This window comes from Schistocerca nitens, chromosome 10 (genome assembly GCF_023898315.1).
Source record: "Schistocerca nitens isolate TAMUIC-IGC-003100 chromosome 10, iqSchNite1.1, whole genome shotgun sequence".
Taxonomy (NCBI): domain Eukaryota; kingdom Metazoa; phylum Arthropoda; class Insecta; order Orthoptera; family Acrididae; genus Schistocerca; species Schistocerca nitens.
In genome coordinates, this window is record NC_064623.1 from 96,978,101 (window position 1) to 96,995,801 (window position 17,701).

The 17,701-nt window shown below is 44.1% G+C and overlaps 1 protein-coding gene across 1 annotated transcript in view; it reads right to left on the minus strand.

Moving 5' to 3' along the window:
* The window catches only part of LOC126210237 (collectin-10-like), a 98,124-nt gene that overhangs the window by 16,772 nt on the left and 63,651 nt on the right, over positions 1-17,701 (minus strand). Inside the window, exon 4 of the mRNA XM_049939424.1 lies at positions 7,495-7,746. Coding sequence (XP_049795381.1) covers positions 7,495-7,746 — 252 coding nt within the window. The remainder of the gene's footprint in view (positions 1-7,494; positions 7,747-17,701) is intronic.

The window sequence follows — 17,701 nt, forward strand, 5'->3', positions numbered from 1 at the left end:
CAAGAGGGTTGAGGTCAGGAGAGCGTGGAGGCCATGGAATTGGTCCGCCTCTACCAATCCATCGGTCACCGAATCTGTTGTTGAGAAGCGCACGAACACTTCGACTGAAATGTGCAGGAGCTCCATCGTGCATGAACCACATGTTGTGTCGTACTTGTAAAGGCACATGTTCTAGCAGCACAGGTAGAATATTCCGTATGAAATCATGATAACGTGCTCCATTGAGCGTAGGTGGAAGAAACTAAAATGAGCTCTAACATGGAAACTAAGCGTTTCCGGACACATGTCCACATAATACCTTTATTTGTGTGTGAGGAATGTTTCCTGGAAGTTTGGCCGTACCTTTTTGCAACACCCTGTATATTATCCGAAATATTTATTTAGTTACGCCTATAAAAATGTTTGGTTCTTCACTTTGCTCAGAAAACTCTGATTTAAAGGTGTCAGTTTTTTTAAATATTTTTAGTCACGCGAAACAGGTAGGCCTATTACAATTTACTGCATTTTAAGCTCTTATTTCTTTAACAGTTCGTGCATACTGGTAGCATCAGAAGCTTTTGTGAAGCCAATATCTGACAGTACTTGCTGGCAACGGAAAGTTCCTGTAATTGTTGTGCGATGCTCATTCGACTTTATAGCGTCAAACTTTATTTCGTTCCGAATCAGAACACTAGGCATTATTTTGGTTTCCGTATTATTGCCTGACTGTTGACGCAGGCAAGTTGTAAGCACGTTTTCCGCAGTTGTCGTGGTTGCTGAAACATCATTCGTAGTAAATAATTGTAGGTACTCTTGAAGACAGTTTTTAATAGGCCTGCTTACCGTGTGGTAGAAGGGATACGGTAGTTTTCTTGTTATATTTCGTCGTTATTACATAGCCTACATTTAACATTACCTGATTTTTGTAATCTTTTTCGTTTGTTATCTACGAGAGGTATTCAGTATATATAGGTATATGAAAGAAAGTCGTAAGCAGTTGTTTACTTGTGACATGCAAAAAGTTTGAAGACGTGACAAGAAGTACTAATACGTCTCACACTTTTTGCATGTCACAAGTAAACAACTGCTTACGACTTTCATTCATCTGACGTAATACAGGTACGTCAAATCTTTAGCGTTATGCACTTCCGATACAAAACAAATGCTATACACTATATTTTTTTATTTACGTTACTTTCATTGAAATATGTCTAGTAAACGAACTTTAAAGGAGATAAATGCAAGTAACGAATAATTTTTACAGCCACTATATCAAATTTTCCTTTGCTGTACGTAGTAGGCTACTATGAGTATATTACATCTGTAAAGAAAGGCATTTAAAGAATGATTTCACCTTATTGTCTTGTGCTTTTGATTCGGTGAGTGTGTACTCCACTACTGGCCATTCAAAAGTCCCGCCCGCAGTTTGGCAGAAAAATGGCCGCCGTATCGTCCGGTTGGCCACACTCTCCCTATACACGCTCTCTACTGAGTGCCAGTTCAGTGACGCCTGTGTCGTCTACCTGGCTTGTTCATCTGCAGCGGCTGTTTTTGCTAGCGCTGTTTTGTTCTTGTTTCCGTTTCTTATGACGGCAAGTTTAAGTGAACAAAGTGCAGTGGTGAAATTTTGTTCTCTACTCCGTAAAAATGCAGCTGAAACGCTTTTAATGTTGAAAACAGCTTACTGACATGACGCTGTGGGAAAATCTCAAGTGTACGAGTGGTTTGCTCGATCTAAAAATGGCGACATGTCGATTGATGACAAAACTTGTTCTGAACTTCCAGCAAGTGCCCAAATCGACGGAAGTATTGAAAAAATTCGAGAGCTTGTGCTCACAGACCATTGACAGACAGTTGATCAACTCTGTGAGATTGGTAGGTTATCTTGGAGCTCAGTCCAGCGCATTTTAACGGAAGATTTGGGAATGAAAAGGGTTGCTGTCAAGTTTGTTCCTCGGGTTCTGACTGAGAATCGAAAGGAACGTCGAGTTGAAGCATGTGGTGCTTTGAAACAACAGCTTGAAACAGATTTTCTGTCAATGGTCATTATTGGTCATGAGTCATGCTGCTATGGTTACGACCCAGAAACAAAGCAACAGTCAAGCCTGTGGTGCCACAGCAAGGCACCACACTTGCTAGGTTGTAGGCTTCAAATCGGCCGCAGTCCGTCAGTACACATCGGACCCGCGAGTCGCCACTGTCGACGCTAGCAGATCGAGCGCCGCCACTCGGCTGGTCTTACGAGACAAGCTAGCGCACTGCCCAGTTCTACAGCCGACTTTAATAGGAATGGTTCACTCGTTATGGCTTCAGGGATCTCATTTGCAGAGACGCTAGTTAGCATAGCCTTCAGCAAAGTCAGTAGCTACGACCTAGGCAGGCACCACATACAGTTTATGCATTGACAATTGATCTATATGTGTGAAGCAAACAGAATTGTAAAGAAGTATTCGCAGTTCAGTTTAAAAGTGCACTTGTAAATATTGTCGTACAAAGTCAAGATCGACGTTCACTGCTGATGCCGAATTAAAGCAAAGTATTTAATAGTATTCCTGTCTACTAACTTTCTAATCGCCTAAGATGTTCCAGATACATCCCGTCAAGTATATATTGATCCTCACGTCAGCCTACGTGATCAACGAGTGCAATAACGGCCACCCCTTGTGATCAGACTAACAAGGGGAGGCCGCCAATTGTGAAATTCAGATTCGATTCATACTGCGCATAATAAAAGCTCATGGTCAGAGGTGTAATGTGGCAAAGCACCAATATGCACTTCTCAGCCGATGTCGAGAAAATCGACAGTTAAAAGAAACCGCTGCGGTGAAATACTCTCTACGATTAATAATTTTCTACAGCGTCATGGCACAGCGGTAAGCGCTCGGGTTCGTAATCCAAAGGTCGCCGGATCGAATCTCGCGCCATGCAATTTTTTTATTATTAGTTTTTTGTAATTCATATATATATATATATATATATATATATATATATATATATATATATATTAATGAATTGCTTATGCATGTTGGTGAAGGCGGATCGCTCTCCAATTGTACCGTCTCCATATTTCCGTTTGTTTAACAGGGTGTACCAAAGCTCTCACGTCCGCACCGATTTTCGACTATGTTATAAGTTGCGCTAGGGACCGCATCTACCTTCTTTCGAAGTTAGCAGGCAACTACGCTGTTATGCGGCGGCTCGTTTCGGCCCATTCAACATCTGTCCAAGTGTAACGAGCGAGTAACGGAGTTTATATTTCATACCTGCCACAGCAAATTTGTGTTCGTGGGGTCTCTATTCTAATTCGAACGTTTGACTTACGCTATACGTATTCGTTTCGGAATATCGTTTCTACGTCTTCCGTTAACTATACGTGGTTAACATTATGAGGACAATTAATAACATTTATGAAATACAACTTTGTTTGCACACACACACACACACACACACACACACACACACACACACACATATATATATATATATATATATATATATATATATATATATATATATATATATATATATGTGTGTGTGTGTGTGTGTGTGTGTGTGTGTGTATACACATTTGAATTACAAAAAACAATTACTAAAAAAAAAGGTTGCATGGCGCGAGATTCGATCCGGCGACCTTTGGATTTTTTTTTTTTAATCTCATTTTGATCGCTTTTGTTCGTTGCATCTGCTCGGGGCGGACGTCGTAAGACAGCCGTTTAGGTTCGTTGTTGATCGATTAACTCAGTTTTTTTATTACAAAGGGCTGCTAACCAACTGTGAATCCTCCACTTAAAATGAATGAGGATGAAATGATGATGAAAGACACAAAACACCCAGTCATCTCGAGGCAGAGAAAATCCCTGACCCCGCCGGGAAATTACGAACCCTAGCGCTTACCGCTGCGCCACGACGCTGTAGAAAATTATTAATCGTAGAGAGTATTTCGCCGCAACGGTTTCTTTTAACTGCCGATTTTCTCGACAACGGCTGAGAAGTGCATCTTGGTGCTTTGCCACATTGCACCTCTGGCCATGAGCTTTTATTGTGCGCAGTATGAATCGAATCTGAATTTCACAATTGGCGGCCTCCCCTTGTAGGAGTCAAATTGCGGGACTCAGCCAGGCCACCCTTTTTTCATGAGGCCCATAGTTCCGCCTTATACATAACAAAGCCAATAGAAGACTTCATCGTCACCCCATCCAAAAAAATGTTGAGTCAAATCAAACGTCAAAACAGTGCTGATTTGCTTTCTTGTTGCCAAGGGCGTAGTTCATTCAGAGTTTGTTCCATAGGTCACACCGTCAGTCAAACCTTTTATTTGGAAGGTTCATCAAAAAAGACCTGATTTTTGGCAGACAGGAGACTTGTTGTTCCACCGTGACAATGCACCTGCACACATAGCCGTCTCAGACATTCGCCTCTGTGCGAATTTTTCTCATTTCCACGCATGGAAACGGTCATGAAAAGACACACATTTCACAACACAGAAGAAGTCAAGAAAAAAAACAAGGGAGGAGCCATTTCTAAAGATGACTAAAAAAAATTTTGAACAGTGGAAGCATCGGTGGGACAAATGTATTAGCTGCAATAGAGAGTATTTTCAAGGGGATAAGGTCGTTTTGCAAAAAATTTGAAAACGCCCCAGCCGAGCGGGCCGAGACAGAGACACAAAGGAACGGGACCGAGGCTGTAACGATACCGGCCGACTTGCCGTTCGCGAACGAGACCGAGTGTTTCCCGTTCCCGGGAACTGTAAGTAGAAAGACTCGACTGAACTATGAAAGACGGTTCCTTAGAATTCGTTCCTCGCTCGTTCCGTTAATCTTGGTGAACCGTTCCTTTAGACCCGACAGTTCGCGAAAGACCCATTTCTACCTAATATCGTGCAGGGCCCCCGCGAGCACGCGCAGAAGTGCCGCAGCACGACGTGGCATGGACTCGACTGATGTCTGAGGTAGTGCTCGAGGTAACTGACACCATGAATCCTACAGGGCTCTCCACAAATCCGTAAAAGTACGAGGGGGAGGAGATCCCTTCTGAACAGCACGTTGCAGGGCGTCCCAGATATGCTCAGTAATATACATGTCTGGGGAGTTTGGTGGCCAGCGGAAGTGTTTAAACTCAGAAGAGTATTCATGGAACCACTCTGTGGCAATTCTGAGCGTGTGGTGTGTCGCATTGTCCTCTTGGAATTGCCCAAGACCGTCGGAATGTACAATGGATGTACACGAATGGAATGTACACGAATGGATGTACACGAATGGATGAAGGTTATCAGACAGGATGCTCACGTACGTGTCAGCTGTCAGAGTCGTATCTAAACGCATCAGGGGACCCCTAACACGCGAACTGCACACGACGCGCCCCACACCATTACAAAGCCTCCACCAGCTTGAAAAGTCCCCTGCTAACATGCAAGGTCCATGGGTTCATGAGGTTGTCTCCATACCTCTACACGTCCATCCGCTCTATACAATTTGAAACGAGACTCGTCCGACCAGGCAACACGTCTAATATTGCCCAGGCGAGGTGTAAAGCTTTGTGTCGTGCAGCCATCAAGGGTACACGAGTGGGCCTTCGAATCCGAAAGCCCATGTCGATGATGTTTCTTGGAATGGTTCGCTCGCTGATACTTGCTGATGCCTCAGCATTTCCTGATATTCACAGTATACTCTTGAAAGGATCGTACGGGAAAATCCGCACTTCATCTCTACCTCGGAGACGCTGTATCCCATCGCTCGTGCGCCGGCGATAACACCACGTTCAATCTTGCTAATCTGCCATTGTTGCAGCAGTAACCAATCTAACAACTTTGCCAGACACTTGTTATCTTATACAGGTGTTGCTGGCCGCAGCGCCGTATTCTGCCTGTATACATATCTCTGTATTTGAATACGCATGCCTATACCAGTTTCTTTGACTCTTCAGTGTAGTATAGAGCCAATACCACGTATTGAGACCGATAGTTTGTAGTAAATAGGGCGCCTTTCATCCAGCAAAACCAATCTTGCCCAGAGGAATGGCGCTGAAAGATGGCGAGAACGTGGGTTTCATTGTTTATATGTTTTAAAGTACAATATACACTACTGGCCATTAAATTGCTACACCACGAATATGACGTGCTACAGACGCGAAATTTAACCGGCAGGAGGAAGATGCTGTGATATGCAAATGATTAGCTTTTCAGAGCATTCGCACAAGGTTGGCGCCGGTGGCGACACTTACAACGTGCTGACGTGAGGAAAGTTTCCAACCTATTTCTCATACACAAACAGCAGTTGACCGGCGTTGCCTGGTGAAACGTTGTTGTGATGCCTCGTGTAAGGAGGAGAAATGCGTACCATCACGTTTCCGACTTTGATAAAGGTCGGATTATAGCCTATAGCGATTGGGGTTTATCGTATCGCGACATTGCTGCTCGCGTTGGTCGAGATCCAATGACTGTTAGCAGAATATGGAATCGGTGGGTTCAGGAGGGTAATACGGAACGCTGTGCTGGATCCCAACGGCCTCGTATCACTAGCAGTCGAGATGACAGGCATCTTATCCGCATGGCTGTAACGGATCGTGCAGCCACGTCTCGATCCCTCAGTCAACAGACGGGGACGTTTGCAAGACAACCATCTGCACGATCAGTTCGACGACGTTTGCAGCAGCATGGACTATCAGCCCGGAGACCATGGCTGCGGTTACCCTTGACGCTGCATCACAGACAGGAGCGCCTGCGATGGTGTACTCAACGACGAACCTGGGTGCACGAATGGCAAAACATTTTTTCGGATGAATTCAGGTTCTGATGGTCGCATCCGTGTTTGGCGACATCGCGGTGAACGCACATTGGAAGCGTGTATTCGTCGTCGGCGTGATGGTATGGGGTGCCATTGGTTACACGTCTCGGTCACCTCTTATTCGCATTGACGTCACTTTAAACAGTGGACGTTACATTTCAGATGTGTTACGACCCGTGGCTCTACCCTTCATTCGATCCCTGCGTGACCCTGCATTTCAGCAGGATAACGCACGGGCCTTTCTGGATACAGAAAATGTTCCACTGCTGCCCCGGCCAGCACATTCTCCAGATATCTCACCAACTGAAAACGTCTGGTCAATGGTGGCCGAGCAACTGGCTCGTCACAATACGCCAGTCACTACTCTTGATGAACTGTGGTTTCGTGCTGAAGCTGCATGGGCAGCTGTACCTGTACACGCCATCCAAGCTCTGTTTGACTCAATGCCCAGGCGTATCAAGGCCGTTATTACGGCCAGAGGTGGTTGTCCTGGGTACTGATTTTTCAGGATCTATGCACCCAAATTGCGTGAAAATGCAATCACATGTCAGGTCTAGTATAATATATTTGTCCAATGAATACCCGTTTTTAATGGCCAGTAGTGTATATGCAGTGGCGCAGCACAACACTCAGTAGAATTTCAGTTATTTGAAGCAATGGGAATCTAACGAGTCTTGTGTGTAAAGACCAGAGAAGTCAAATATACAGAAAAGAATTGTAGGCATGTTACCATCCAGTCCAGTGAATACGCCTTCGCTGACTTGATCTGAGATCCCGACGTAGGCGTACCATATCCCTTTCTCTTTGGAGAAGATCTGCTTCAGCCCGTCGTATGCGTAGCGGTCTGGAGGCACCGCCAGCTGCGCCCCCTCTTCCTCGCAGACCTTCTTGGCTGCGGCCCACGGCTTGAAAGTGCGGTGGAGCCTGACCAGGGCGTAGCCCGGTACATAGTGGTAGTCCCGCGGAACCTCCGGCACCTGGGCTGCAACAGACATAGGGATATGACATCACATATCAGCCTGGATGTATTTGTAAAACTACACAATAAGACGCGCAAAAATTACGCAGGGTGTATCAAAAAGAATCAACCGATTTAAAGAAATCATATCTATAATGTCATTTGAGATATATGCGTGAAGAACATACTGTTGGAAAGATCAAACTCTCGAATCTTCCTGGCAGATTAAAACTGTGTGCCGGACTGAGACTCGAACTCGGGACCTTTGCCTTTCGCGGGCAAGTGCTGTACCAACTCAACTACCCAAGCACGACTCACGACCCGTCCTCACACCTTTAATTCCGCCAATACCTCGTCTCCTACCTTCAAAACTTCATAGAAGCTTTCATGCATACATTGCCCGCGCAGGCAGTCCCGACGTCGAGTCTCGGTCCGGCACACAGTTTTAATCTGACAGGAAGTTTCATATCAGCGCACACTCCGCTGCAGAGTGAAAATCTCATTATGGCCAGCAAACTCTCGAGTTTTACGTAGTTCGCTCTAGGTTGCTGCAGCGTATGCCAACTTCAGTTCTAGTAAAAATGGTGTCGGGTCAAGAGAAAGCGTTTTGTTTTCTACGTTTTGCGCAGTGCGGGTAGGTAATAACTGTTCAGCATGACCTTCGTACTAGGTATGGTGTGGACCTTCCTAAGCACAGAGCATTAGACGATGGTATGAACGATTCCGAGAAACAGGTTGTTTGTGTAAAGGTAAATCTCCGGGCAGCCCCCGAGTGTCTGACACAGACGTCGAACGCATCCGCCATAGTTTCACAAGGAGTCTGCAGAAATCTATTCGCCGTGCACAGCTCAACATAGCCCCGCTGTCCGTCTGGCAAATTCAGTTACTGCAAGCTCTTCGTCAAGGCGACAAACAACAACGTGAGGAATTCTGTAAGCCGGCCGAGGTGGCCGAGCGGTTCTAGGCGGTACAGGCTGGAACTGCACGACCGCTACGGTCGCAGGTTCGAATCCTGCCTCGGGCATGGATGTATGTGATGTCCTTAGGTTAGTTAGGTTTAAGTAGTTCGAAGTTCTAGGGGACTGATGACCGCAGAAGTTAAGCCCCATAGTGCTCAGAGCCATTTGAACCATTTTCTTTTACCTCAAGACATGCTCGCTGCAGTGTGGGGACAATCTGAATACCGCATTGACATATCCCGTGCATTTCAAGGGGGGCATATTAAACACCTACGAAAAGGTATGAAAAAAACTTTGAGTTTCCCGTTCATCAAAAAACAAAATTAATTGTATATATTTATTAGTTTCAGAAATACAGACGTGCCAAATTGGATGATTCTTTTTGGGACCGAGCGAGGTGGCGCAGTGGCTAGCACACTGGACTCGCATTCGGGAGGACGACGGTTCAATCCCGCGTCCAGCTATCCTGATTTAGGTTCTCCGTGATTTCCCTAAATCGCTCCAGGCAAATGACGGGATGGTTCCTTTGAAAGGGCACGGCCGGCTTCCTTTCCCGTCCTTCCCTAATCCGATGAGACCGATGACCTCGCTGTCTGGTCTCCTCCCTCAAAACAATCCAATCCAATCTTTTTGGGATTAAGGAAGTCTCCGATTCCAGCCCTCTGCTTTGACCCTTGATGTTACCAATATGGCGAAAATGGCTATTCTAAGCGTCTCCAATATAGTGCCTATGATGTCACTACATACAAACGGCAAAAAACACGAAATACGTATCAATAAGACAATAACATCTCTCTCCAAAAATACAATCAAACTAACGGGACAACGGCGGGAAATTGGGGGTTTTAGGGTGAGGGCAAGCTAAATATAATAGTAAAAAAAAACACACACCACGATCCCAAAACACACAAAATGACGAACAAAAAAAAAAAAAAATTACAAAGTCTACAGGAATCGGACACTTCTCTTGACCTATATAGGTCAACTGCAGCTGACGATACCAAAACAACAATGTTTACAGCAAAAACTTAGGAAATTGGAATCAGACCATTCCCTTGACCCTAGCTGAAGTACCCAAAACACCAATACCTGCATATAAAACTGTACGAAAATTGTAATCGGTCATTTCCCTTGACCTATATAGGTCAACCATAACTGTTGTACGAAAAAACCAACACCTACAACTACGAAAAACAGAACCAAAACCACAACACTTCAAAAATTCAAAAGTCAAACATCACTACTTAAATTAAAACACATTCGATACACAACAAATACATGAAACATTACAACTCGAGAAAAATAGACCCAAAAAAAAAAAACAATTACTTACCACAACAAGTTTCGGCGCTGCAAAGTAGTAGGTCGGCCATCCCAAAAACACACACACACACACACATGGCGCCATCGAACACAACAAGACGACATATACAAACACAACCAACTCAAACTGTACGCCGTAATGTCGTCACACACCACAACACCCTTACGTCATAGGTCAAAGCAGACAGGTGGAATCGGACGCTTCTGTTGACACTTCTGTTTGATACAGCCTATAGTTCCACTGCAGAAAGGTACATCTGGCTACTGAGAACCTACATTTAAGGCTGTGAAATATCTGCGACACTATCACTTTTCTGGAAATGGAGTTCTTCAACAGATTGAACAGTTCAGCAATTCCATCATTTATCATCAACCTGAGCTGCCTCTCATTTGCTCCAGGGGATTTCACGAACTGGTACTCCTGTTTGCAACCAGCGGCCTTGCCTCATTGAATACGCCGGTTCGCATCAGGTCACCGAAGTTAAGCGACACCGGGCGTGGCCGGTACTTGGCTGAGTGACCGCGTAGGAACCTCATGTGCTATTGGCTATTTTCTCTTTGCCTTTCCGGCACTGGGCAGGAGGTGCGGCGGCGTGAAGTTCCTGATCGCCGGGTTTCGCGTCAGTGCCCTGGATTAAATTTCAAACCCCTCTGCAGTGCCTGATGTAGTGATGACCTAATGTAGTGATGCCACGTGACACCGTTGGTGGTGATCTGTCTGTCGGATGGGGACCTTAAGCTCGGCCGCCCCTTTGCGCAATCCGAGAGGATTAAACCCCTCCATTCCCTCATCTGCGTGCAACTCTAACGTGACACCGCACTATACAAGCACCATTGCAGTCATCCGCATGAATGAGATACACGTCAGCTAATGAAGAGTATTTGTCGGTGGTTTGATCACATTTCTGATAGTTGAATAAATATTAAATACATAACTTGGCCATATTTATCTGTCGCACAACGGATATCAGTAGGACGTAAAATGGACGTTTGCGGGAGAATACGTAAGCATGCGCTCTGATAAAAATATCACGTTTATTCAAGGGCAGCTGAATAAAATTATATGATAAACAACTACTAAAAGAGTCAGCTTACCCTCCATTCAGAGGCTGTTGCACGCAGCGACCGTTATTTTTATTTGTAAATAATAGATTTCAGCTATCAGTCGTCATTTGGAATTTTATTCGCAGATCTAGATTTCAGCTAGCAACTAGCCATTCTCAATGCACTATCCTTCTTTGGTCAATGGATGTAATGCCTTTTGGTCTGGCTTTGTACACAGTTCATTGAATACTGAATCTATTGTTTACAAATACTACAAGAGTGATGGTTGCTGTTCTTCATAACACTCTCGGCTGAGCTACAAAATCACATTTACATCTGCGTCTTGGAGACCCCAGCACGATTTATCATTAATTATTAATTATGGAACGGTCAGAGGAATCTTTCAATGGCGACATTCACGCTCATATACACATATAATAGATATTCAGGACAAATATAAGAATAAAGAAATACTTCACCAGTACGCACGTGGTTGACCAACGGTCGTTCCCTTGGCATGAGTGCACGAAGCAAGTGAACAAGAATTCATCGATAAGAATAAACTGTTTACCTATATGGATATCGTGGCTGTTATTTCGGACATGTCCGAAAGAATAGACACCATATCCATATAGTCCTGGTAACCCGGCCATGACCTTCTTCTTCTGTGCGGGTGCACACATATCCCCAGAATTCTTGCGGGATTTGGTAAGAATGTCTTCCACGAGTAATGAGTATGCTGGGGTGGGACACTACGAATGTAGTGTGTGGACATACAAGGTGAGAATGTGGGTCGCGGGAGGCGTGCGCGAGATAGTGCCTACAGTCGCACTATCCTCTGTCGCCTCGGTGGCTCAGATGAAGATGCACCTGTGGTATGGGTGTAGCATCTTTGATTAGTAAGAAAAACGTTCTCATTCCTGGGTTCGAATCTCGCCACCGCTTACATTTACAACGAATGAAAACGAACAAAATGAAACTACAAAAAAAAAAAAAAAAAAAAAAAAAAAGATGGATAGAGCGTCTGCCATGTAAGCAGGAGATCCCGGGTTCGAGTTCCGGGCGGGGCACACATTTTCACCTCTCCCCCTTGATATATATCAACGCCCGTCAGCAGCTGCAGGTATTAATATGATTCTAATAAACTGTTAATAAAACTTCCTGGCAGATTAAAACTGTGTGCCCGACCGAGACTCGAACTCGGGACCTTTGCCTTTCGCGGGCAAGTGCTCTACCATCTGAGCTACCGAAGCACGATTCACGCCCGGTACTCACAGCTTTACTTCTGCCAGTATCTCGTCTCCTACCTTCCACACTTTACAGAAGCTCTCCTGCGAACCTTGCAGAATTAGCACTCCTGAAAGAAAGGATACTGCGGAGACATGGCTTAGCCGCAGCCTGGGGGATGTTTCCAGAATGAGACTTTCATATCAGCGCACACTCTGCTGCAGAGTGAAAGTCTCATTCTGGAAACTGTTAATAGTTGCACCATAGAAGAAATTCTGAAACTAATTTGGAAGTTTTACCCCGAGAAACAGTGACTGTGACATGCGACGATTCTCACAGCCGCGAGCACGTGGTCGTCACAGACAAAAAGCTTGCATGAAATGAGCGGTAAAATTCAGAATAGCTGACAAAATTGGACACGATTCATTACCGTGGCTCACGATCTGCAAACTTATGGCTCTCAGATCCGTACTTGGCACGTGCTGAGATGACGAATACACGTGGAAATTAGATTACGAACTGAACTCTAAATTAGCGAAGTTTCAGAAATCTGTGCCACGCGGGTTAGCGCGGTCTGAGGCGCCTTGTCATCGTCCACGATGCCCCCCCCCCTCCCCCCGTCTGAAGTTCGAGGAGCCCTCCCTCGGGCGTGTGTGTATGTGTGTGTGTGTGTGTGTGTGTGTGTGTGTGTGTGTTTTGTCCTTAGCGTAAGTTAGATTAAGTAGTGGGTAAGCTTCGATGACCTCAGCAGTCTGGTCCCATAAGGTCTTACCACAGATTTTCAATTTTCAGAAATCTGTTCAATTATACCATACTCGTGAGATCAGCAACGAACTAAATCTGACTGAACTGAGACGATACATAACGAGTCCACATGTTTGAATAGAGGGAGAGCAGAACAATGACTTGCATGCATGGCTAAGTGCAACTGGTTATAAAGTTCTGAAATTAACAAGAAACATTCCGTATCCCTCTCAATGAGCAATGAGTGGTGGGAGCAAGACGTTAATTTTAATGGCAGTTGAAATCTACAAAAATAAGTTAACGAGTTAATTATGAATAGACACATTTACTTAGTCTGTGTCGCCGGTGTCGCGTCTCCCGGAACACTGCCGAGTGAGCCCTTTTGGAACCCACGCTTTCCGTTCTTCCAGAAGTGTCCAGAGACATCCCTATTGTGTGGTGCCAACCTGTACAAGAGCTTCGTCCAAGGTGACCAGAAACCCCTTTGCTACCTGGTACGTGCTATATAGGGTTGTCTGTTCTGCCACAGTAGCAGACTACTTTTAGTTCTACAGCAGGGCTTAACAACTGGCCGGTTTTGAGCGCGAGTACTCGCGTCTGCTCAGGCACGTGCTCGCGAGCAAGTGCAAGGTCGCAGAGTGGGGAGGGAGGGGAGGGAGGGGAGGGAGGGGAAATGCGCGCGCACGTTTGAATGTGATCTCGCGTTCTTAGCAGATTTAACTAGCCATCTGAAAGCATTGAACATTTTACTACAAGGTAAAGATCTGCTAATTACTCATTTCATAGATCGAATATGAGCTTTTAAAATGAAATTGACACTTTGGGTGAGTCAGCTGGGAACAGGAAACCTAGCTCATTTTCCTAAATTATCATTCATGCAAGATGTTCACAAAGACTGTGAACGTTATTCACATAGTTTAGTTGATCAGCGCTTTCAAGATCTGACAGCACTAGACAATGATTTTGATCTGTTCTCTCCATATTCAGCGAATATTTAATAGATTCGTCCTGAGCTGCAGCAAGAAATTATTGACCTGCAGTGTGACAGAGAATACAGAGACAAATTTCAGAACAATAAAAACATTTTGGAATTCTACAGACACTTCCCTCAGGATAGATTTCGTTTGCACAAACTGGCAGCTACAATAATATCAATGTTCGGTTCCACGTATGTTTGTGAACAACTGTTCTCTGCAATGACGTGTAACAAGACGCGCCTGATAACGCACTGTCTGATCGAAATTTAAACAGCACGCTGCGCCTAAAATGCACAAGAACAATTACTCCGAACATAGACGCAATTGTAAAGGACAAAAAGTACAAGATAACCGAGAATCCCACACTTCAGTGACACCTGTTATTGTGTAACAGTTCACAAATTAATGCGAATGTAGAGGCATACACTAAGCTAATAAAATTATGTGGCACGTATACATTCTCCTTTATTTGTTTCATTTGTCGCAGTAATAATTCGTGAGCGATATCCCTGCAGGTGGCCGCGGATTTACATTGACTGGCGGCAGCTGTTGTGTGCCCCACGTGACTCTCCCCCCTCACCGCTCTGGTCCGGTAGTGGGGGTAGCGTGCTCGCGCTGCTCCGTGCTCGCGCCTCGCTGCTCGCAGCTTGCTCCGCGAGCACGTATGTTGTGAAGCCCTGTCCTACAGACTGCCGCGCGGGGTAGCCGTGCGGTCTAGGGCGTCTTGTTGCGGTCTGTGCGGCTCCCCCCGTCGGAGGTTCGAGTCTTCCCTTGGGCATGGCGTGTGTGTTGTCCTTAGCGTAAGTTAGTGTAGGATTAAGTAGTGTGGAAGCTAAGGGACCGATAACCTCAGCAGGTTGGTCCCATAAGACCTTGCAACAAATTTCCAGTTTCCCACAGATGTAGATACTGAAATTTACCTTGTACACTCTAATCCATGATTTTCATTCATCAGGCGAAAGGAGGAAAGGATGTATCGACTGACACATTTCACATAAATGTATTGAATATGCGTGTGGGGCTCCGATAATTACCAAAAATCTTAGTGACATGAAGGTAATATACCTTGTGGCTGTTGTAGACACACTCACCTGCTCAGTCTTTTTTTCATGAGGTTTACAGTTTGCGCCCAGAACTGAGGTGTCAGAGGTGAGTTAATTACGTTGAATGTTAAACAAAATAAGAGGCTCATGCAGGGACCCTTCACAAACAAATGTCACACTTCACGAAGGAAAGCTGACAGCGTATTTGAAGGATATGGAAGATCTTTCTGATCAGACAGCTGAGCCTGCCCTTTGGGGTCTCCCAGTCAGTCATGCTATACGACTTTACTGTTTTCCCAATTTTTTAGATACTGACTGGAATTATATTTGAGAATTTCGTCTTAAATTTATAAATATAATGTTGTTATCTAAGTTTCTACTTATTTGCTTTAAAAGAGGAACACAGAGACAAGTTAATTAGATCGATTTCATATGGTTTTGTGCCTGCGTGCCAAGTGAATTCCTTACTAGGGTAGTACCAGTAAAACCCCGACCTCGAACCTGATTCATTAGAGAATCGACCTCTCGTGTGTAAAACAGCTTCAAACCTCTATTACCTTACGAAAGAGTTAGTGTGTTAAACATTTATTGTTAAGAAAAAAAGCGAGAAAAATCTAGAAAAGGTTTCAAACTACGTTTAAAATTTGTTGGAATTCGCCATTTACCTTCAGTGGCGAGCACTAGTAATTTGCGATTAGATAAGCAATAGCTACTTTTTCAAGCATCTCAATTTTTATGGCGTCATGTCTCTTGAAATACGTATCGTAAAGTGACATAATTTTGCAGGCATGGCCAGTAATACACGTGGACATTGTCTGCAAAATGTATTACCAATAGAGTTAGTAGCATAGAAGTAATAAATAAAACGTTATGCTCGATGCTTACATTTTACTGCGCGAACAGCGAAAATATAGTAAGCGACAAGCTTTCTTCCTTTCATCATTTTTGGTCTCGTCGACGACAAAATGAGGTTTGAAATTATGTGTAAAGTTTGTTGGAAATCGCTAAGTTCTTTCTTTCTCAAATACTGTATGAATATAGTCCGGGAACTTTGCACGCTATGGGCCTCACTGCCTCGTCACATATACAGTTACTAACTGTGCAAATGGTTCAAATGGCTCTGAGCACTATGGGACTTAACATCTGAGGTCATCAGTCTCCTAGAACCTAGAACTACTTAAACCTAACTAACCTAAGGACACCACACACATCTATGTCCGAGGCAGGATTCAAACCTGCGAGCGTAGCGGTCGCTCGGTTCCTGACTGAAGCGCCTAGAACCGCTTGGCCACACTGGACGGCTTTCTAACTGTAATAGTTGTCTTGCTGTGTTAAATATTTAACATAAGATTGTACCTCTTAATGATTAGATTATGAAAGTATTTTACATTTTTAAATCCTATCAGAAATTGTGAGAAATACTGAAACTCAAATTTTTGTTTCTCCTGCAAGCTTTTTGATTGGCAGCCTGCAACAGGAACCTTGAACCATGAACTATACTTAACAAACAGAATGGAGAATGTACTGCTGAATAATTCAGACAATGTCGGAAAGGTAGAACATTTTAGTGAGTGGAGGAAAAAAAAATACAAAGGGAGTCCCACAGGGTTCAATCATGGGTTCACCCTTATTCATTATATATGTGAATGAACTTACACTTACCATTCACTAAGCAAAATTGGTACTTTTTGCTGAGTGTACTGGTGTTATACTATATCCCATTAGAGAGGAAGCAACGGAAGAGATTGTTAATTATATTTTATGACGAATTACTAGGTGGTTCTCTGAAAATCGAGTCTTCCTAAGTTTCGAAAGAACACACTCCATTCTGTTCTGTGCAACAGTTAGTCATACCAACAATTGATGTAGCACATGAATCGGAGCCAGTTAACAGGGTAGAATGCTTCAAACTTTTTGGTGTACATATTGATGAAAACTTGAACTGGGAGAAGCATATTACTGAGCTTCTCACACAATTAAGTTCTGCTACTTTTGCTCTTCGTATATTTGCTAATGTTGGAATGAAAGTGTCAACTTCCTGACACATTTTGCATGTGTCTTATGGAATTATTGTCTGGGGCATCTCATGGCTGATCATGTATACATATGTTGTAAACTGACTAGTTCTGCATCATTTCGATAAAAGAATTCTTCACATGGTATATGGACCTTGTAATTAACACACTAAAAAGATTTAGCTGTTTTCTGATCTAGATTCTGTTAACAAAGGGTCAGATACCGATAATCATATTATTAAAAAAAATATGCACTGCGCAGTTTGGCGTTACTGCACGGAATTATACATAACCAGCAAATCGTCTGCTGGAACTGGAAGTCAGGTGAGATACAGGAAATGTTTCTGCATGATATGTGTCAGCTAAGGACTGAACCTACTATAGTATTAGAAGAAAAGAAGATCATTATTTCACCACCCTGAGGACATCATGGTCATTAGAGCTGATACCGAGCTATATCGAACGCGAATGTTGACGAAAATCAGTTGTGGCTTTGTTGTTACAGAACACATGTTAATTCGTCTGAAGTGGTTTCATAGAAGTATCAGGGAGCTAATGAGGACGACGGAGCACGAAGCTCACTCCTTCAGAAGACCTGTCCGGTGTTTTGACTGCTGTGCCATCTCTCTTAGTGGGTCCTGCCTCAG